This window comes from Podarcis melisellensis (genome assembly GCF_964234715.1).
Source record: "Podarcis melisellensis genome assembly, chromosome: 3".
Classification (NCBI taxonomy): domain Eukaryota; kingdom Metazoa; phylum Chordata; class Lepidosauria; order Squamata; family Lacertidae; genus Podarcis; species Podarcis melisellensis.
Window position 1 is genome coordinate 45,832,888 of NC_138530.1, and position 22,369 is coordinate 45,855,256.

The window sequence follows — 22,369 nt, forward strand, 5'->3', positions numbered from 1 at the left end:
GGGTAAGGTAAAGGTAAAGGGACCCCTGACCATTAGGTCCAGTCGTGACCGACTCTGGGGTTGCGGCGCTCATCTCGCTTTATTGGCTGGGGGAGCCGGCGTACAGCATGACTAAGCCGCTTCTGGCGAACCAGAGCAGCGCAGAGCAGCGCACGGAAACACCGTTTACCTTCCCGCCGGAGGGGTAGCTATTTATCCACTTGCACGTTGATGTGCTTTCGACCTGCTAGGTTGGCAGGAGCAGGGACCGAACAATGGGCGCTCACCCCATGGCGGGGATTCGAACTGCTGACCTTCTGATTGGCAAGTCCTATGCTCTGTGGTTTAACCCACAGTGCCACCTGCATCCAATGGGCGGGATAGTAATAATAACAATAACAACAACAACCTTAAAACTCATCCCATTTACCAATAGCTTACCAATAGCCAATTCCCTAATTGAATCTTTGCAGTCCACTAGGACATAGCATTGGTTTTGCCAAACTGAAGAGGGCCTTTCCATTTCTGGCTTGCTTGGCTTACATGAGAAGCGTTAATGTTGTGTTTTTAGACAGAAGAAAGATTGGAATTGTTGCACGGAGTTTTACGAAATGGCCACCCTTTCAGGATGTAAAATTAAACAAATTAGCTAATAAGAATGTGAGGAAGTCAGTATGGAGTAGACCCATTGAAATCAGTGTTGATGAAATCCATTGATTTCTGTGGATCTACTTTGGATACAACTCAAGGTAATTTGCTGCAGTATTATTTAAAAGAGTTCTTAAGCCACCTCTCTGAGCACACTATCCTAGCAAGGTGACTTACAAAACTCTAAAATTCATGAAAAATTCAATAGCCCACATTGAGAGAAGCAGTAACAAGATTTTCCCCAACTTACAGCATAATTCAGCCAAACACAGGCTTGGATAAATTTATTTTTATACACATTATAGTGGATATTACTTGTGTCACTTAAAAAAGGGCGAACATGGCTCTGGATTGGAATCATCTGATTTTTAACACTGACCTAACAATGTTTTTTAAAAATTACAGAGTTTTCTGAAAACTGCCTTGATATGCTGGACATAATGGAGGACCCAGTGCAGAGCAGACTTTCAGTTTCACAGATGGAAGAGGCAGAAAAGGAGGATAAACCAGAGCAACCTAGCCTTAAATTTGCTTTCTTGAAAGAAATTTTGAATATAATGATCGAAGGAATTGGATTATCTGTTGTAAGTTACCATGCTTGGTGTTATCTCCTGCAGCCCATTGTCTCCACTGCCTCAATCCCCCTTTATGTATTCTGGATATACAAGTCTTACAGTTTGGTTTCCCCCTTTATTTTCTCAGTTCTCTTTTAACCTGTAAGCCAAAATTATCTCTTAGGCTACATGTGTATTTAGGTTTGGGGTCAGAATATGTTTCATATTGGAACTTGCATAAAGTTTCTAAATAATTACATCTTATTTAGTAACTGTTGAATGTGGATTTGATATGCCAGCTTGCACAGTATTAAAACATTCCAGAGTTTTTGAACCCAATCCTGTTATATTTTGTTCTTGTTGATTGAAGCCATTTTTATTAAAGCTTTTGGCTTTTACCTCCATTTGTGTATGTGATATATACAGTGCTTTTTTCTGGGGGTACGCAGGGGTACACATACCCCTAAACATTTTGTGAATCTAAGTCTGGCCTCATTGAGGGGCAGTATTTCAATATGAGTAGCAAAATGAGAGGACCCCTAAACATTTTTTTAAGAAAAAAAGCACTGGATATATATCTGAAACCTTATTCATGGCAGGAGGGGGTGGAATATTCAGTGACAGTGCATTATGTTACTTGCATTTTGTTTCATGTACAAAATCAAAGAGAGGCTTTATTTGTCAGATTAGGAAAAAGCATCTGGTTAAGTTCTCTTAACTTTTTTATTTCTTTAGGGCACAAGTAGATCTAGTACCCCGAAGCAACAGTGGAAGAGGATTCTCTTGTCATGTAAGGATACTTTTCGTGTGCAGCTTGGAAGATTGCTTGTGCATGCTCTGTCTCCAGCACGCCCTTTACAGGAGAGAAAGCAAACTCTGGAGATCCTATCTGAAATCAGCCACCAGGAAATTTTGCGAGACTGTCTAAGCCCAACTTTGCAAGTAAGCATGGTGGTGCTTCTTAACACTGAATGAGAAATCCATTGACCTTAAAACCAATCACTTCCAATTCTTGTTTTGCTTTTCAGCATGGGCCCAAACTGTCTCTCTACTTATTTGAGTTAATGCATGATCACAAGGAGCAACTGTCCCATGAAGATCAGTTAGCAGTGGGAGTATTTATGAATGCATTAAAACTTTGTGGTTACAAATATATTCCTCTCAACGCACCACCAAAGCCAGACCTTATAAAAGCTATGAGGGAGGTGCGTAAGTCTATACAATCGCATTTCTTATTGATCTTCTTTTGACTAATTGTCATTGAAATGGTCTCTGGGGGACAAAGTCACACTTTTGCCCTGTTTAAGAGATGTATACATCAGTTGAGAGGACAACAGTCGAGAGAGCTAGCTTTTGTGCCACAAAAGATTGCTTTCTGAAGATTTCTGTAACATTTTCCTGAAGATAATAAAAAAAAGGAGAAGCTTATAAAATGCTTTAAAATGAATCATTGATACAAGAAATATGAAAATACTGGTAAGTAACTTGAAAAAAAAAGAGCCCCTAAATCTTTTTTCTAACATTTTTTGTCAGGATCAAAAAAAATATGAGGCAGAGGAAGATGTAAACAAAGCTGCTTGGGAGAAGACTATGGCTAATAACAGGCAAACGTAAGTTCTTCCTGTTTTCATTAAGAATGGCTTAATGAAATGTTTCAAGCCAACTTGAAACAGAAGTATTTCATTCTAACTTTTTAAAGCTAAACTGTACTGTGTCTCGGATTCTGAAACATGAAATAGTTACTGTTGTGTTGACAGATAATCTGTTCCTGCCAAGTTTTAGTAGTTTAGTATTCCTGCCATATAAGTGAATAAGACTTGAATGCCTGGATCCACCCATAAATTGGTCATGTTCCTAGCAGTATTTGGACTTATTTTATTCTTATTAAACAGAGACAGCTGATAATCCTTTTAAGTTGATTTGCTTATTCAGCCTCTTTCAGCGCCTGGATGCAAAGTCGAAGGACATTTCTAAAGCAGCTGGAGATATCACCCAGGCTGTGTCTCTGTCCCAAGGGATAGAAAGAAAGAAGGTGATTCATCACATCAGAGGAATGTATAAAACAGACCTAAGTGCTAGCAGGCACTGGCAGGAGCTTATTCAGCAACTAACACATGACAGGTAAGCAACTTCACTCTGGCAATCTCCCTTTCAAGATATAAGAGGCTGTTCTTGTGTTCGTCTCTTATCTCAAAGGGAAATGATCTGAAATACATATAGAAAATATTTGCTCATTTATAAAGGACTTAATGCCTTTTTACTTAACTTCTAAAGAAGGTGTCTTGAGCTGTAAGATTTCATTCTTGACTGTGCTAAAGTAATCTTGGCAGCTCTCCTCCTGGTTGTGCAGGAAGAGATGGAGATAGAGAGCACATCTTGGACACTTCACTTGGACTTGGAAAGGCTTTTCTGTAAAGTGAAAAACCATAGTTTGGGGTTGCATGTGAACTATGCCATTCTGTGTCTAGAAAACTGATGAATCAATTAGTAGCAAAGTGTTTAGGAATATATGAATGTCTGCCTCTTTCCCCACCACCATCTTCAAGGAAAGAGTGATACAAACCAAATTCCTATTCTTATAGAGAATACATGCAAGACATAAACTTAGACTTCTTCTAACATGCTCTCAAAAATCAGGATGGGTTAATGGAGTAAAAACACATTTTACTGCAGCTCACTGAAAGCTGGACCAAATTGATCTCCTAGTTTCTCAAAATTATACGCATCCTCCATTTTCAGTACCTTAAGAGACTGTGTATTTTTATCTATGAGTAGCATAACTGTACTTTTTGAATGTGTGGTAATATTTTGAGGCTCTTCAGAACTGAGTTTTTGGTCATAGAATCATAGAGTTGGAAGAGACCACAAGGGCCATTGAGTCCAACCCCCTGCCAAGCAGGAAACACCATCAGAGCACTCCTGACATATGGTTGTCAAGCCTCTGCTTAAAGACCTCCAAAGAAGGAGACTCCACCACACTCCTTGGCAGCAAATTCCACTCTTACTGTCAAGAAGTTCTTCCTAATGTTTAGGTGGAATCTTCTTTCTTGTAGTTTGGATCCATTGCTCCGTGTCCGCTTCTCTGGAGCAGCAGAAAACAACCTTTCTCCCTCCTCTATGTGACATCCTTTTATATATTTGAACATGGCTATCATATCACCCCTTAACCTCCTCTTCTCCAGGCTAAACATGCCCAGCTCCCTTAGCTGTTCTTCATAAGGCATCGTTTCCAGGCCTTTGACCATTTTGGTTGCCCTCCTCTGGACACGTTCCAGTTTTTCAGTGTCATAAGGTGACACTGGGAAGATCTTGGCTTCCTGAAATTTGCACCACTGTTTTAAGACAGAGATGGCCCCTAATCCCTGATGAAATGTTTCTTCTTTCAGAGCACTCTGGTATGACCCAAGCTCCTACCCAACATCTTGGCAACTAGATCCGACAGAAGGCCCCAACAGAGAGAGGCGGCGTTTGCAGAGGTGCTACTTAACTATTCCAAATAAGTATCTTCTCAAAGACAGGCAGAAATTGGAAGGTATGCTTTAATATCCTCTGGGGTTCCTGTTACCATCTCTTAAATGTTGCAAAAAATAATTTTTTGTTTTGTGTGTTTTTTTAATAGAGGTTATTAAACCCCCTCTGTCATATCTCTTTGAAGACAAAACACATTCTTCTCACTCTTCTACTGTGAAAGATAAAGCTGCCAGTGAGCATATAAGGTTAGTTTGAATTGGGGAGAAAAAGCTTTTGCATAGCTAGACCATCTGCATAAAAAGTGACAACAAAAATTTGGACGGTATCCAAGAAAGCAGTTCCAGTGGCACAAGGATTTTCGTTAGCACAGGGGAACTTCTTCTCCCTAGATGCTTCCTGTGCCTTCCCCAGATATGCTCCAGAGGGTTGGGGAAACCTCAAGAACAGAATTAGGGGGCATTTGGGGGAGAGGGGGTGAAATTCTGTTGTGCAGCTAGAAGTTATTGCCATGCTTCATTAGATGCTGCCCTTCATCTAAGGAAGAATTGGCATAATTCAGGATTGCAAATACCCACTTTCCTGTTCAAAGTGAGAATTGGTTCCTGGTGATCAGGAACCGTTTTCTCTCTCCTCCCTCCCCACCATCAAATTAGGCAGTCCATGACTAATGAAGGTGTACAGTATGGTTGCACCTTATGCCGGGATTCAACTCCAAGGGTTGTGCATATACACAAAAATGTGTGCACTCATACTGCCCCTCCTGTGAGCATCCCAAGCCTTCTGGAGTTGGAGCGCTGTGAGGGCCTTGCACGGCAAGCAAGGCAGAGAACTTTAAAGTTCTTTTTGTACCAGGGAAACTTTGCATTTAATTTGCGGAATTTCAACTAGCCAGCTTTCAGCCGCGTATAGTTGGAATCATGCAAGTGACCTTGACTGGTAATCCAGCTGACAGAACACATTGACCATGTTGCTAAAGTATTGTATTTGAGAATGGTAGTTTTGACATGATTTGGAGAGGTTCGTGACAGCAAACCAGTGAATTCCCTGTATGTTGCTGCAGAGTAAATCGACGATGCATCAACGTGGCACCATCTAGAGAGACTCCTGGTGAATTGCTACTAGGTAAAAGATATTATTTCTCTAACCTCACACTTAAGCAGTTGCTTTGTTTAAAGTGAATGTTTAGCAAACAGCACCTTTTTTTAATAATTTGGGAAACGTTGGAAAGAAAACTTGCAATAAAAAGCTATTATTCCTCAGGCCAAGCTAGACATCATGTTAAATGCATGGTTCTTATAAATAACTGTTTTCCCCTTGTGTGTCTGTCGGGATTTGGACAACAGTGCACAAGGTGAGGGATTTAACCTATCTCCTGCTGTGGTTCCAATGAAAACTGCTGTTAGTTCCCAGAGAACCTGCTAACTCATCAGCACTACTGCTATGATCCCAAGGAAGGAAGCTTCCATTGATGTTAATAGACATTTTATTACAAGACTGAATAGATGGGTTTTTGCGGGTATGGGGTATTTGCATCAGGACCATGATGGAAGTGAATGCAGATAGGAGTGCTGCCCCCTCCTCCTTACGTGCTGTGGTCCTAATTCTGAGGCCAATGGGTCTACTCTGACCAACATTGGAGCTCACTCCATGTTTATTTTTAGAAACTGTCCAATAGCTGAGGATCTAGGGTCGACTTATTTTCATGTCAATTCATTGATATCAGTAGTATATTTCCAATGTAATAGGGTTATATATTACAAAGTGGGTGAATAAATAATCCTTATAAATGTTCTTCATGGTGCAGGTAAATGTGGAATGTATTTTGTGGAAGACAATGCTTCTGATACAATTGAAAGCTTGGTAAGTAAAAAAAGTAAAAAAGTGAATTGACTTGTTTTTAAAGTTGATTTTTTCATTAGCATAATTTTAGCAGTAACCTGTGATTACTGGTTACTTCTGGGTTGCCGCGGAGTGCAACCCAAAAGCACTCAACTTGAAGCATATTTAACCTTAGGTACATACGGTACTCAGCTCCCATTAAACTAATTGGGTCTGAGCAGGCATGTATATCGGATTTCATTTTCAAGCATCTAACTTAAATAAAACTTGTAAGTACTTGGTCCTTTGGAATTCTCATCAAGGGATTCCAGACCAGAGGCTGGGACTGCAGGCCAGGAACATTTAATGGGACTGATTTGGTTCCCATGTGCAGTGACTCCCCGCAAAGTGCTTGCACTGGTGAAAACACCGTAAAGGAACTGGTAATGGACCACGACACAAAATTCTGCACTGAAGACTCTCTAGAGTGTAGCTTGTTTCCCTCCCAGTAGATTTTGTTTTGGGGAGGCCAGAATGGGCAACCAAGAGGAACTTCTCCAGAATCATTGGCATTCCTAATGAGAATGACAAGAGGATGCAGGCACACAGCAACCAACCAACCTATGGTTGTTTATGCGTGACACACAGGCACTCTTTTATCCCCTGCCAAGGGAGGTGTAGTGCTAGCTTGCTTTAACACCAGAGAGGCCCCATCAAGAAGATTCCCTGTCTTCTGGGCATCTACTGCCCATAGGGTACAATCAACCCACAATCAACCACTTCCAAGCTCTTCTGGCTCTTCCTCGTTGCTCCTGGCTCTCTTCTTCTCTTATGCAACATCTCATAACTCCACTCAAGTGCTTTATACAGGGATTAGTTTGCATGTGATACTTTCCTGCAAGCACATCTGGTCCATAGTCCTGGTGGGAAGGAGGGGAGCTCATGAGTGGTGGTGGCATGGGGCAGAAGGTCAGGCCCATAGGAGTGGGCCCTTGCTTGGAGCCTGACCAGGTCAACAGCTCCTGCTGGCCATGAATTTGTTGAATGCTTATTGGGTCAACTATAATATGAAATCAAGAATGATAATGTAGTATGTATTAACAGTGTTCATATGCCACCCAATTTGCAAAGTTTATTACTCAGTATCTGAAAGATTACAAAATATCAGCGTGGCAAATAAATGCATTTTAAATGAACACGGTTTTTAAAAGGCTAATAGCTTTAATATGCTGTGCTTTGTTCAGAGCTTTCATGGTGAAACTGAACCAGCATCGTTTTCTTGGACATTTGAAGAAATCAAAGAAGTGCACAAGCGTTGGTGGCAATTAAGGGACAACGCTGTAGAAATATTTTTAACAAATGGCAGAACTTTGCTGTTAGCTTTTGACAACACAAAGGTAAATATTTTCCATGACAGCATAGCAATGTTGAGCAACAGCTTGCCTAAACATATTCTTTAGTATATACCAAAATAAGCGTATTAATAGAATAATAAGGCAGATTTTTCATCACTTCGTTAAAGCAGTGAAATAACTTGTTTTTCAGCAAGGAGAGAATAGTAACCTGAGAATGTTGGTTTTTTTCAGATTGTATCTGATAGAATGCCAATCACAATGCTATCTATTACTGTAATCTGTTTTATTAGTAAGAGGGTAAATAATTTTAGTTTTGAATTTTCCTAATCTCATTAAAAATGCTTAGTGAGGAGTTAGATGGAATTTGATAGAAATGGTATTCATTTTCATTGGCTTTCAGCAATGGTTACTTTGGTAGATTCTCAGTAGTCAAGGCATGGGCAACCAACCATGACAGGAATAATGTGTACAGATATATATTTGTTTGTTTGTTTAATAAAAATATTTATATACTGCTGTATCATAAAACAAACTAGTTTTTTATATGAATTGTATTAGTCTTTGGGCAATCTTGACATTATTTCTGCAGAGTTTCATATTTTAACACTTATTAAAATGTTATATCATTTTCCCCAAAAGTTCATAACAGTGTTCAACCAACCAAAAATATTTAGCACTATTAAATTACCATCCAAGAAACAAAGTACATCAGAAAACCAACAGTGCCATTCAAAGACCTAATAATTTTTATTTTTATTTAAAAAAAAATCACAACCCTGAGAGGAAGCCTGACTTAGAACTTCTGGGATGAAGTTCCACATTTTGGACAGGCGTCACTGAAAAGTCTCCAGCCCTAGCAGTCACTGACTAAACCTCTTAGTGGTGATCATTCATATAATAGCATGCATAGTTTGTGTATGTGAGTGTGACTTGCATTTGAAATGGAGGATACCTACTCATTTATGCTTTTATAATCATAAATACTAAATACTGTTGAAACTAATACATATCCAAGAACTGGAGCCTGAGAACTGCCTGCAGGAAGGCTGGCTAGAAAGTGATTTCCCCCAACATTACCTCCTTCCCTGAGCAGCCTCTAACTCCTCTGACAAGAGCCCTAAACGGCCTCAGCCCAGTATACCTGAAGGAGCATCTCAACCCCCAATGTTCAGCTCGGATACTGAGGTCCAGCTCCAAGGGCCTTTTGGTGGTTCCCTCACTGCGAGAAGTGAGGTTACAGGGAACCAGGCAGAGGGCCTTCTTGGTGGTGGTTCCCGCCCTGTGGAACACTCTCCCATCAGATGTCAAAGAAATAAACAACTATCTGACGTTTAGAAGACATCTGAAGGCAGCCCTGTTTAGTGGCGTTTTTAATGTTTGATGTTTTATCGTGTTTTTAATATTCTGTTGGGAGTCACCCGGAGTGGTTGGGGAAACCCAGCCAGATGGGCAGGGTATAAATAATAAAATATTATCTATCTATCATCTGTCTGTCTATCTATCTATCTATCTATCTATCTATCTATCTATCTATCATCTATCTATCATCTATCTATCCATCCCATAACTGCGGGACAATGCTGACTAGGATGTGCTGTAGTGGTGGAGAGATGTGGAGTTGTGAGGAGATTGTATAGAGGCAGTGTCTGTGAGCAGGACATAAGGTGTCTCCACAAAATCTGGCAATTGTTCTATTCAGCAGGGTCCCAGAATCCTTTTGGGGAGAGGGTTCTTTTCAGGGGGCCTGAGAGAAGAGGAGAAGTTAGGAAAGTCCCCTTCTGCCAGTTGCCTTCCATGGGCTCTCCCACTGCAATTCTTGACTAATGCATGTAGGTATTTGCATGTGTTAATTCAGCTAAAGTACTGAAATAAAAGTATGAATATGTTATAAAACTGAAATATGCACGTTTCAAGAGACTAGATCATTTGTGGTTTGGTAAAAGCTTGATGTTTTGGTTCTTTTTAGGTACGTGATGATGTGTACCACCACATCCTAACAAACAACCTCCCTAACATCTTGAAGTATGGCAACATTACAGCATTAACCCAACTGTGGTACACAGGACAGATCACTAATTTTGAATACCTCACTCATTTAAACAAACATGCAGGCCGTTCCTTCAATGATCTTATGCAGTATCCAGTATTTCCCTTTATACTTTCCGACTATACTAGTGAAACACTGGACCTCAATGATCCATCCGTTTATAGGTAATAAGAAATATCATGAATTGTTTCTTTTAAAGTAATTTACTAAATATACCATCTGCTGTAGAATTAATATATTTTTGTTAATAAACACCCATTGTAGTCATTGTAGTGTTTCTTAACTACAGCAAGTATCAGTAATTTATGGAACTGACAAGCTGCTAATATTTGTATAATTTCAGAAATTTGGTCAAACCCATAGCTGTACAATCAAAAGAAAAGGAAGATCGTTATGTGGACACTTACAAGGTATTAAGATATCTAATGCATTATTGCTTAGTGCCAGCCTGGTATAAAAGGAGAACTTTATGTAACACTATTGACTTTGCTTTTCATTCTGCAAACATATGCATACATTTCCAGTTCAACTGAGTGAAAGGAAATAAAACATTCATAACCCAACATTCCTCCCCATACTGGCCTTTGTGAAGAGATTAGCAAGTATCTTATCTGCTAAACCAGGGCTGAGGTACCTGATCTACCGGGCCGATCTACCAGGTGGCCCAATTTGGCCCGCAAGACCATATTCCCCAAACCACGCTCATCTGTTATTCAGCTGACATCACTGTATGACTTCAGCTGATGAACAAGATGGCAGAGTTTAGTCCTGGGGAACACACTGCAGATCCCTATAGAGAGCAAGATTGAATTCTTAATTCATCAGCTGATGAGTGGAAAGTTCAGTCTTGCTGCGTGCTGCAACAACAGCACACTTTCTGCAGGGAATGTGCTGGCGAAATATACCTTTCGCCCATGCTTGTCATGTTGTCGTGTCACTGGCAAGGTGGATAGTCCCAACCACCTGTCATATTTGGGCCTTTCACTTGATCCAGCAGGATTCTTCTCATTTTCCTGGGTATTTCTACTATAAGCTTGCCCAAAGTTTTTGTTTTTTTTTAACTGGATAGGGGTGCATTCCAGATAGTCAAAATATCAGAAGACTAATGGCATGATACCTCTGAATTGGTTGTAGATAAAGCCTTTGCCCACCAACCAAAGGGAGCCTTCATGATACAAGTGGATGGATGGATTATAGTTTGGTGTAGTTTACATAGGGACAGGACTGCGTGTCCATTTCCATGTGGATTTTGGAGAAGCATATCTATGTCCATATGTTCTCCCTTTTGCAGTATTTAGAAGAGGAATACCGTAAAGGAGCAAGAGAAGATGACCCGATGCCCCCTGTGCAACCTTATCACTATGGATCTCATTACTCCAATAGTGGAACTGTACTTCACTTCTTGGTTAGGATGCCTCCTTTCACAAAGATGTTCTTAGCTTATCAAGGTGAGAATTGCTTTAGGTTTTCATATATACATTTAATTTATCATTTATATGGAAGCTGTTCGTATTTATCACTGTTTCGTTAGCCAAATGTGGCTATTATGATAATATCTGTTATGAATTTGGTATGTGTAGTACATTTATATAGCTTTGGAAATTTTTATACTGGTGCTTTGATAGTATTGTATGACAAAAAAACCCAGTCCATTTTGGTTCTGTTTTGCCCTATTATAGGGTTCTATAAATGTATAGCTCATGCAATGTGTTCTTTTCTGTAGTATAACCAGTTTAATTTGACTTCATTTTACAGACCAGAGTTTTGACATTCCAGACAGAACCTTCCACTCCACCAACACAACCTGGCGCCTTTCATCATATGAATCCATGACTGATGTAAAGGAGCTTATTCCAGAATTTTTTTATCTTCCTGAGTTTTTGGTTAACAGAGAAGGTGTGTTGGGGTTTCGTTGAGTATAAAATTGGGAGGAGAGGAACATGGTGTAGGCAGCTCTGAGCTGCTTGAAGGGAAGAGTGGGTTGCCAACATTTACTTGCATTGGGTACTCAAACCCAAGCCAACTACTATAAACAAGGCTTTATATTTATAGGATTTGATTTTGGGGTGCGTCAGAATGGGGAAAGAGTGAACCATGTGAATCTCCCGCCTTGGGCTCGAAATGATCCCCGACTTTTTATCCTGATCCACCGTCAAGCTTTGGAGTCTGACCATGTTTCCCAGACAATCTGCCATTGGATTGATTTAGTGTTTGGGTATAAGCAAAAGGGCAAGGCTTCAGTTCAAGCTATCAATGTATTTCACCCTGCTGTGAGTACCTTTCCCCCTGTAAATCAATTTTTATTTATTGTACAGAATCACTGGATGTTGTATTTGTAGAACGTGTTACAGGACACTCCCCGACTTCCTCTTGTGAAAGTTAGTTCAGGCATTGGGAATTGTCCTACATCTTCCTCTGTGAGGATAGATGCAAATAATTCCTTGAGCTTCTTGGCAATCACCTTGACCATTTATTAGTGCATCTTCGACTCCTACTAGGCAGCACCAGGTCCTCAGGGAAAGACCCTGCATCCTAAAGACCTTCCTGTATTCAGCTAACTCTCAGTTTACTCTGCCAATGTGTGTGAATTCAGCTCCCACTAAAGAAACATCCACCAACCATTTTGGGTCATTAATAGGCAGTGTGCCTGACAAAGGAGTAGCCTGCTGCCATAGTGCATTTGTCTTGTTAGTTTAAAATTATGATCTTGTGTAAGAACATTACTTGTCAGTCTGCAGATTTGGCATGCTTTACCTAAGCTTAGTATTGTGCTTCATTACTCAAGAGTTTTGTCTAATCCATGTCTCAAACACATGCAGATGTTAAATGCATCAGACTGTGCAGCAAGAACCCCCCCTTTTTTGTCTTTTCAATAGAACATTATATTCTTGTATTTGGCTCGCATTTTAGACATACTTTGGAATGGACGTGTCAGCTGTAGAAGATCCAGTTCAACGAAGAGCCCTGGAGACGATGATAAAAACATATGGACAAACCCCTCGCCAGCTGTTCCACACCGCACATGTCAGCAGACCTGGATCCAAACTCATTATGGAAGGAGAGCTCCTTGCTCCCATGGGGCTATTGGTGCAGCTTGCATTCAGAGACACAAAGGAGCAAACTAAAGAGATCACATATCCGGTATGTCAGAGTGATTCATGAGGCTGCTTAATATTAATTAATATGTGGCAGCTAGTGTGTGGGGTCTTTTTGTAGGGGAGTATCTGGAAGATTCCCCTTTCTAACCAGGGAAGGGGATCCTGTGGCCTTTCACATGTTCTTGGACTCATGTTCCCAACAGCCTCAGCAGCATAGTCAATGTTTGGGAATGGTGGGAGTTGTAGTTCATCACCAACTGGGGGGGGGCACACATTCCCTACCCTAATTCTAAAGTGTTTCTGAAGCAGCCTGGAAACAAGTCCTGTGCTTTCATGCTCCTTCATGCCTTTCTTTCCAGCCTTCTTTTGCACCCTGCTTCAGAAATACTTTCCTAGTTTCTTGAACCACAGTATCTTGTGATTCTGAATTGCGAGACTGATTTAAGGGTTTACTCCGAAACCAGGATATGAGCCAGGATTGGCCATTCCAACCCAATAAACCATGGTTTATCTTAGCAGTTTGGAATTGTTGCATCTGAATTTTGCCCTTTTGTCTTACACTATTCTGTGCTTCTATTTTTCTTTTGATGTTTGTTCTAAGACCTTATATATCATTGAAGCTACCTTTGGATAAATACCTGTTTAACATTAATGTATGTTAAAGAAAATTGCATTCAGCTTGAGATTTAAAACGCTTAGCTACAATGACTGTTTAAAATGTGTTAGCTGACAGCTGTTTTATTTCATTATCTTTTAGAGTCCTTTACCTTGGATTAAAGGCTTGAAGTGGGGGGAATATGTAGGTTCCCCAAGTGCCCCTGATCCCCTTGTCTGCTTCAGCCAACCACATGGAGAAAGGTTTGGCTCCCTGCAGGCTCTGCCAACAAGAGCAATTTGTGGTTTATCCCGGAAGTTCTGTCTTCTGATGATCTATAGCAAAGAGCAAGGTAAGAGTGCTCAGTGGTCTCTGCAGTAGCATTGCAAAAAAGATTTCATGCTGCCAGCCTAATTGTCTCAGCTGCTCTGTTGTCCAGTCTCTCACTCATTCAAAGATTGCAGCTAATATAATGCTGAGGCCTGACTCATATGTTACCTGGGTGGAATAATTGCTGCTGAGACCTCAAAGTGCATGGGAGCAGAACTGTGTGGGAAGCAGTTTGCGAAGTGGCTCCCGTGTGAGTTGGAGCAATTTTAGCCACATCTACAGAACCATCCAGAAATAAGTGGTTCTGCAGATGTACTAAGAATCTGCTCCAAAGTCACTTCATGCAGCCAGTTTCCTAGTGGTTTGAGATCTCTCTAGTAATTGTACTGCTCTGATCACATATGAATTGGTCCCAGTAAACTTGTCAAACAAGGATTCTTCACTGTGGGAAGTGTTTTTTTATGTTTAGAAAACTGAAGAATTTCAAGTGTGTCTGTTCTCTATCAAGTTCAGGGTTTGATATTTGGATATACAGCACAGACAAAATTAAAAATGACCACATTATTGAAGGCAGAAATGGAGAAACTTGGGTCCAGGGGCCAAATATGCCTTCCCAGGCTGTTTTGTGAGGCCTACAGTACTCTTCCTTGACCACAGCCCACACTGGCTTCACCTCCACCCTCAGGATTTTTGCCTTGCTGTAATTTGACCTTCAACTCTGTTAATGCAAAGATAACACCCACCTTTGCCTGTGTCCCACATGCCACTAGCATGTGGCCCTCAAAAGGTTTCGTAACAGGGAATGTGTCCCTCCCATTTGAAAAGGACTCCCCACCCCCGAATTTAAGACTTTATTGGGAAGTGTCCATATGTTGCTCAGACATTCAAACAGTGGAATTTAAAATCCAAAAATAGATACATAATATGTGTCTTTTTGTTGTAGACTAACACACTGTGAGTTTTCTGCTTCTTCTGAATGTCCTGACTGCTGTTACAGGTGTAAGAAGCATGCACAGTACAGATATCCAGTGGTCAGCCATTCTGAGTTGGGGATATGCTGACAATATACTGAGACTGAAAAGCAAGCAAAGTGAACCTCCAGTTAACTTTATACAGAGCTCACAGTTTCATCAGGTAAAAGCCATTTTTATTTCCCCTCTTTTCACCTATAGAATGCCGTGTTTGAAAAACTTGGGAAGTAAACAGTGTTCATCTGCAGCAGCGAAACCAGACCCATAGCATCTTAGATGATATGCTGGTTCAAAGATAACCTCAGTCTAATGATTTATGTCCAAGAAATTAGTCTAATGATTTTGTCCAGATGCTCGCCGTTCTTGCCCCTCTCCTCCTTGTCTCACTTTGGCACTTCTATAACGGCTTATTAAAATATCGGTTTCCTATTCTATTAAGATCAGGAAACTGGTTTAATCTCTGTTTGCTAACCATGAGCTGATCCCTGATATCATATCCTTATTTTTTAACAGAGATTAAACCACAATTTCTTGGTTTTGATGTTATGAGAAACTGTGATTTATTAAACCCAAGATGGAGGCCAATCAACCATGTGTTATGCTGTGAAAGGGATGAGGGAGCATGTGGGCACAGTGTTATGTCTAAATTAGGCCAAGACCTAATACTCGTATTATTATAACATGAGCTTTTATGGACTGCACCCCACTTTAGACAGTGTTCATCCTCAGGCGGCAGCTATATATTTGTTAGTGGGGCCAAAAGGCCACTTACTGGAAATCCGGCCTCTTATTGCTGTTTCTTATGAATGTGTGTGAGCAGGTCTGCAGCTGAAGAAATGGCTTCTCATCCATGAGGGCTTATACCACTATAAATCTATTAGTCTTTATGTTCATGTCCCTGATTTTCCTGGACTTCTGCTTCCTCTGGATTATAGAGATGTAGATAAACCTGCTAACTCTGTGAGCATTTCTCTGCTAGTAGTATTTGTTTACTACATTTCTGCCCTCTCTTCCTCCTCAAGGTAGCCCAGGGCAGCAAACAAACAATAAAACAATGCAACTAAAACAAAACATACATATCACATTAAAACTTTAAGAACATCTAAAAGCATTTTTTAAATGGTCACATGCACTCATAGTTAATAATTTCAAGGTTGCCAAGAACAGTCTTTTTCAGCCATCAAATGCCTGGGCGGATAGGAATGATTTTACTTTCCTCCTGAATGTGCATAATGAGAAAGGCTAAGACCAAGAGAGACCTCATTAGGGAGGGCATCGTACAAGCAGGGAACTGCCACCGAGAAGGCCCTGTCATAGGTTAGCACCAGCCGGGCCAGGCCCAGCAGTAACACCATGAATAGGGCCTCCCTGCCAGTCATCACTTGACTTGTTCACTTCAGCAAGACTTTGGGAAAACGATTGTTCATAAATCTATAGCTTTTTAAATTGTGTTTGGTTTTGTGTGTGCATTATTGTTTTTGTCTGTTACTACGTTATGCATTATTGTGTTTTTATATTGTAAACTGCCCTGTGAGCCCTGAATGAAGGGAAGTATAGGAATTTAATAAATAATGAAGGCAGCTATTTACCGCTGTTAATATGAATGAATATGAAATCTGGAAAAGGTAAAGTAATTGAGCCCAGTTAGGCTCATGTGCCGGCCGGCCTGCAATAGGATTTTCTGTTTTTTGAGGCACAGCTTCCTCTGCACAGCTCTAGAAACTACTTCTGGGCTCCCCCCCCGCAAGGTTTGGATTCAGCTTCCTTTGTGGTGTAGAATAACTGCTTTCAGATTATGAAAGCAAGGAGCCCTGCTGTGCTGGGTGGCTTTGCACCCTCATTAACCAGCTGTGGGTTTCTCTGTGATTAAGAGAGCTTTAGCCATTGCACTTCCAAACAACAGCTAAAGAACTGAAAAGTGTGGGGTGTCTGTTCTGCAGTTATAAGCCACCTTGAAGGGTCTTTGAGATGAACAGCAGGGCATAAACTTAATAAAAGCGAAAGTAGTGTGGGATACTATTTAAATGTCTCTCACTTTTTCTTTTATGCAAGGTAACAAGCTGCGCTTGGGTGCCTGACAGCTGTCAGCTTTTTACTGGCAGCAAGTGTGGGGTCATCACAGCATATATGAACAGATTCACTAGCAGCACAGTAAGTAAATGAAAGAGAAATAGTGACTAGTTAAAAGCCTGGCTACAGTAAATCGTATTTATTTCTCTCTCTCTATGATTATAAAAACAATAATACAAAGAGAAAGCATCTTAGCAAGAACTGATTCCTCCCCCCACCTTGCCTTTTTTGCTGTTGTACCAAATCGGTTTTCTGATTGGGCTGCATCTTCTAGCAAAATGTTTTATTGTTGCTTAAATGGCAAAATGCTTCCTTTTTTTGTAGGTTTGCTAGATAAATGAAGGTTTGGAGCCTAGTTCCATGTGATGCAGGAGATCCGTGATTAGATCTTCATTTTTATTTATTTATTTTACATCGATTGCAGAAGTTAAAATTTGTAAATATTGTTTGTGGTAAACGAGAGTGGTGCTTTAAAGACCAGAAAATAAACTGATACAGCATGGGCTTATATTTGGTCTATAAATGCTCTCAACCTAAATGTGGGCATTTCTCCCATTCCCTTCTGCTCAGGTGTGACCATCTTTATGGGAGTCCCATAGCTCTGGCATTTCTACGCACAACAGACAGCATGCAAAGGAAACCTCTGTGTCTAGTCTGCTTCTCAAAATAAGGCCATATGGTGTGACAGCATGTTCACTGGCATCTGTTTTGGTTTCTGCTCCCAGCTGACTAATTTAGGTGGACAACTTGATTCGGTGCAGGGCAGGAAATAATTATTATGTATTTTATTTGTTAGTCACTTTTGTCACAAAGAGACTCGCATTAAAATCAGTTAAGAACAACAACAGAGTCCTGGAATTGTAGAGTTGGAAGTGACCACGAGGGTCATCTTGTCCTACCCTAGCAATGCAGAAATCTTTTGCCCAATGTGGGGCTCAAACTCACAACTCTGAGATTAAGAGTCTCATGCTCTACCAACCTAAAAACCTAAAAAAGCACAGCTATACAAACAAAAGGCAGGGCTGCAGATCCCACCCCGCTAAAAAAGGCCACAATGCCAATCACGTGTGAAGTAACTCATACTTAAGAATGAAAGACATACAGTGTGGTTCTAAACTATTTGTGTTGCTCTTTCTACCTGAAATACCAGCGTGAGATGGCAACACAGTGCTATGATGTGCATAGCATAGTGCAGATGTAGACGACAGGCCCTAGACCTTTATCCTGGCACAAGAAATCTTAGGCTTGGTACAGGAGAGAGACAGGTCTGTTTTTTAATGGGCTGTTGTAGTCTAGCACCACACTGATGCGGCTAGCGTATCTAGGAAAAGTGTTGGTTCTTGTCTGTCGCCTCTTCCTTCTGTTCTTACCAGCTTCTTTTATTATGATGACGATTCTGCACCTCAGTTAGTTTTTTGGCTCTTCAGAGAGGAAAGGGTGGAATTAAACAGTAGTAAAGTTGGGCAAGGTTTTATTTCCTTCTCGCTGCAGTTTGTTCTTAACAATGGCAATGTGAAAGACACATCTAGATATAAATTAGTCAAGCGACAATGTGTCTTGACAAATAAGGCAGCTGTATAGAGCTTTTCTCTGTGCTAATAACTATGTGAGACATCTGAAGATGCTACCTTTCAGCACTAATACCATACTACCATTTGTTTGTCAGCCAAGTATTCAGGTTGTGTGTGTGGTTTAAGTGGTATGGATGCTTTTGACTTGAGTAACCCTCACTTACATGTTGTTGTTTTGATAGCTGAAATGGAAAAACACAACTGTATAGAATAGGAGCTATCAGTGATGCAAGTGCAAATCGTTATTTAAAACATCTATACCCCACGCGCTAGCTTAGCATCAGACCTCGTTTTGCAATATCGTTTTGTGCCCTCCTCACCCCCCACATCCCAATTCAACCAAAGTTGGAACTTAGTGTGTCTTTGTTCCTTTTCAGCCATCTGAGATTGAGATGGAATCTCAAGTGCATCTGTATGGCCATACTGCAGAGATCACCAGCTTGTTCGTCTGCAAGCCTTACAGTATAATGATAAGCGTGAGCAAAGATGGAACTTGCATCATCTGGGATTTGAACAGGTACGAATATGCTTCAATATATCCTCCTGCTGGCTTGACTGCACCCAACTTCTATATTTTAAATATTGAAATATAATGTAGGATTGACTTCTGTTTCATTTATCATAAAATGGATGGTGATAATTAAGTACTATCCCACCCATACTATATAAAAATATTGTAGTCAGATATTCATAATTGATATTGGAGGCAGGCACATCAAATAAAACATTAATTGAAAGATACTGATACTTTCAACAGCAGTGAAAGCTGCTTCTTTCATCACTGAACTCTGATTCTTACAGGCTCTGCTACGTGCAAAGTCTTGCTGGGCACAAGAGTCCTGTAACAGCAGTGTCTGCTAGCGAAACAACAGGTGACATTGCAACAGTTTGTGACTCAGGTAGGTGCCTTCTCAAAAACAGTGCTGTGGTTTGCTTCCTTCCTATTGGGCAAAGGCAGCTGCAGGACAGACATAATTTGAGCGGTGTGCATAAGGGTGCTGCTGGTTCAAGGGAGGCTCTCATTTATTTCAGACTAGCTGACCTTGGTGTGCAAACCAGACCATGAAATCAGACCCTGTAGTTCAGCCTAAGCTGATGGGCAGTGGCTCTCCGACTTCAGACAGGAGCCTTTACCACCCCTCCCTGGAGATGCTAGGGACTGTATGTGGGACCTGCTGCATCAAAAGTTATGCTCTTCCACTGAGCTGTGTGCCCCTAAAGGCAAGATGCCGGGGTTCTTATTGGCACAAACTAGCAAAGACTGACACACAGGGCTGAGGAACCAGAACTGGCCAGTGGGCCAGATCCTTATCTCATCCACTGGCAAACTACGGCAGGTAGGTAGAACCCTCCATAATGACAGCTGCCAAAGTTCAAAGGAGGTCTCTGTAATGGCTGGTCATTGCTTAGAGCAACCTTCTTTGAAGACGAGCTTTCAGTGCCAATCAGCTGAAAGAGGCTTCTTTTAAATGGTGATCAGCTGATTGCCTTTTGAAGTTTCTACAGAGAAAGCAGATCGTATTCTAAGCGCTGGGGAAAGCGCTTTGAATACAAACTACTTCCTTTGCAAAGAAAAAAAATGCTCCCTTTAAAAACAAATGTACTGCTTCCCAAGCACCCAAAATCTGCAAGGGGCTTAGCAAGCCCTGTCTTTGGGACTTCACAGGTAGGTGTAGCTTGGCTCAAGTGGCCTGGTCACCTAAAGGGGAGCTTCATTTCCCTTCTGCCAGATGCCCTTTGTTCACCATTGAATGCTGGTCTAGAGGGTCATCCCAACATTCAGTGATGGGTTCGAAGGGCTGTGGGGTAGGAAGGTGGGACCAAACACTCTGCATACCTGTGATTCCTGGACATCATATTTACTATGCATTTTCCTGGGTGAAATGATGCTACATTGTAAAATCTGTATGTGTGCGAACACAAGCACATGAATCTCAATCTCTCAAAGGTTTAATGGTTCAGCTAGCTCTTAAAGAGTTTCCATTATCTGAAGTTAAGGCCCAAACATCAGATTTGTTATCCAAGATACTGTATCAGAAAAATTCCTGTGGGGGATATACAAGCCGAAATTGCTTTTGTTAAAATTATATCTTCTCCTTGCTTCCTGATATTAAATAACTGGTAGCATGGGGACTGTATTAAAATGTTCATTAAGTATACATGCAAAAGCAAGACAAATATCGGTGATATTCCCAGTGGCTCTGCAATAGAATTAAAACAAGCAGCGTAGGTGTTCCAAAAGAGGAGATTCCGGAGGAGAATGTGGATTATCTGTAGCTATTTGTAGGTTACTGCACATCTCTAGAGACTGAATGGATTTATCAGCAACTCTCTAAAATCCTAGAGAGATTAATGGCCAGTTTACACCTTCATTTTGTTTTCGCTCCTCAGCTTGAGCTAAAGGTAATAATGACTCCAGTCACTAGAGTACTTAAAGGTAAAGAGGGGTTGGAGTAGGGATGGGGAATGATGTGTTATATATCTAGATATTACTTTTAACCTGTTCCTTTTCTTTAGTGATTTGAAGCTAATGAATTTTTAAAGCTGCCTCCTTGCCAACTGCCTCTTTATAAATTCATGTTGGAGTTAGATTTTCTTGCTATTCTGATACCTTTTTTATTTGGTTGATTGGCTGGTAAAGTTCAATCAAAAGTCATGACCCAGAGGTGTGTTGTCTTCATTAAAAAAAAAATGAAATATCAAATGCTTGTGTTCCTTTTTATATATTTTATTCTTCTTCCTTTATATATGGGAAAGGGTATGGAACTATGTGAGTCACCAAAGCACTTTCCCCTTATCAGTGGAAATAGATGTCATTTTTACCTCCCTCCATGAGGAATTCAGCACAGCTTTTCATGCCTATTGTCTGAGCAATAGCTGCAGAGTCACAAAATGCAGCCTGCTACTTCTCATCATGTCTACCTGGCCCATGAACAATGTTCAAGGCTAAATTAACAAACACCCCTAGCTCTTTCAAGGGTGGGCATCACATTACCTTCTACAAGGACCCCATCTGAAGATCTCAGACAAATTATGGGGGGGGGGTCTCTCGCTATCGAAGCAGAAGCTGGATAACTACCGTATTTTTCGCTTCATAAGACACACTTTTTTCTTCCTAAAAAGTAAGGAGAAATGTCTCTGCATCTTATGGAGTGAATGTGTGGTCCCTGGAGCCTAACTGCCCAGGGGCGAAAAGCAGATCATCCTTTTTTTTTTTTTTAAAGAGGGAAGTGGGTGTTGAAACAAAGCCGCTTGTCGGCAAGCAATCAGGAGGGAGATAAGGCTGCTGGTAAAGGAGGCTGCCGGGGGAGGGGGGAAAGTAAAGATAGCGAACTTGCAAAGAGACAGGAATACTCAAGCAATGAGGAGAGAAATTAGAAGAAAAGGAGGAGCAAAAAACTGTTCCATCTAAGGAAAAGACACTAAGGCAAACAAGAGGGAAGGGAGTGTTGAAACAAAGCCGCTGAGCAGCTGATCGGCAAGCGATCGGGAGGGAGATAAGGGACTCTAGAGATAAAGGAGGCTGCCTGGGAGGGGCAGGTAAAAGCACATGGATCATCAGGATTTTTGCATTGGGTCACCCCAAGTTCACCATCAGATCGCATAGCATGTCCATGCTACAGCCTTCACCAAAAAAATCACGCATCCACTGTTTCGTGGGGCCACAATGGCGCAAAAACGTGGTTACAAAGCACGGATCCACATGGATTCTCCAAACTCACCGTCAAATCATATGTCTGTGGCCACAGCATGAACCACAAAAATCATAAAACCACTGTTTCATTCAGAATATTTTTTTTTTCTTGTTTTCCTCCTCTAAAAACTAGTTGTGCCTTATGGTCAGGTGCATCTTATGGAGCAA

General features: G+C 40.9%; 1 protein-coding gene across 3 annotated transcripts in view; it reads left to right on the forward strand.

The window, feature by feature from the left end:
- The window catches only part of LYST (lysosomal trafficking regulator), a 75,865-nt gene that overhangs the window by 49,641 nt on the left and 3,855 nt on the right, over positions 1 to 22,369 (forward strand). For all 3 annotated transcript variants that reach the window (XM_081906739.1, XM_081906740.1, XM_081906741.1), the window contains exons 30-50: positions 1,033 to 1,211; positions 1,917 to 2,123; positions 2,210 to 2,386; positions 2,715 to 2,791; positions 3,114 to 3,302; positions 4,568 to 4,713; positions 4,801 to 4,897; positions 5,713 to 5,774; positions 6,457 to 6,512; positions 7,715 to 7,867; positions 9,792 to 10,036; positions 10,216 to 10,282; positions 11,164 to 11,320; positions 11,628 to 11,768; positions 11,925 to 12,142; positions 12,783 to 13,013; positions 13,728 to 13,917; positions 14,893 to 15,029; positions 16,919 to 17,017; positions 18,885 to 19,024; positions 19,309 to 19,406. In XM_081906739.1, the coding sequence (XP_081762865.1) occupies positions 1,033 to 1,211; positions 1,917 to 2,123; positions 2,210 to 2,386; positions 2,715 to 2,791; positions 3,114 to 3,302; positions 4,568 to 4,713; positions 4,801 to 4,897; positions 5,713 to 5,774; positions 6,457 to 6,512; positions 7,715 to 7,867; positions 9,792 to 10,036; positions 10,216 to 10,282; positions 11,164 to 11,320; positions 11,628 to 11,768; positions 11,925 to 12,142; positions 12,783 to 13,013; positions 13,728 to 13,917; positions 14,893 to 15,029; positions 16,919 to 17,017; positions 18,885 to 19,024; positions 19,309 to 19,406 (3,066 nt within the window). The remainder of the gene's footprint in view (positions 1 to 1,032; positions 1,212 to 1,916; positions 2,124 to 2,209; positions 2,387 to 2,714; positions 2,792 to 3,113; positions 3,303 to 4,567; positions 4,714 to 4,800; positions 4,898 to 5,712; positions 5,775 to 6,456; positions 6,513 to 7,714; positions 7,868 to 9,791; positions 10,037 to 10,215; positions 10,283 to 11,163; positions 11,321 to 11,627; positions 11,769 to 11,924; positions 12,143 to 12,782; positions 13,014 to 13,727; positions 13,918 to 14,892; positions 15,030 to 16,918; positions 17,018 to 18,884; positions 19,025 to 19,308; positions 19,407 to 22,369) is intronic.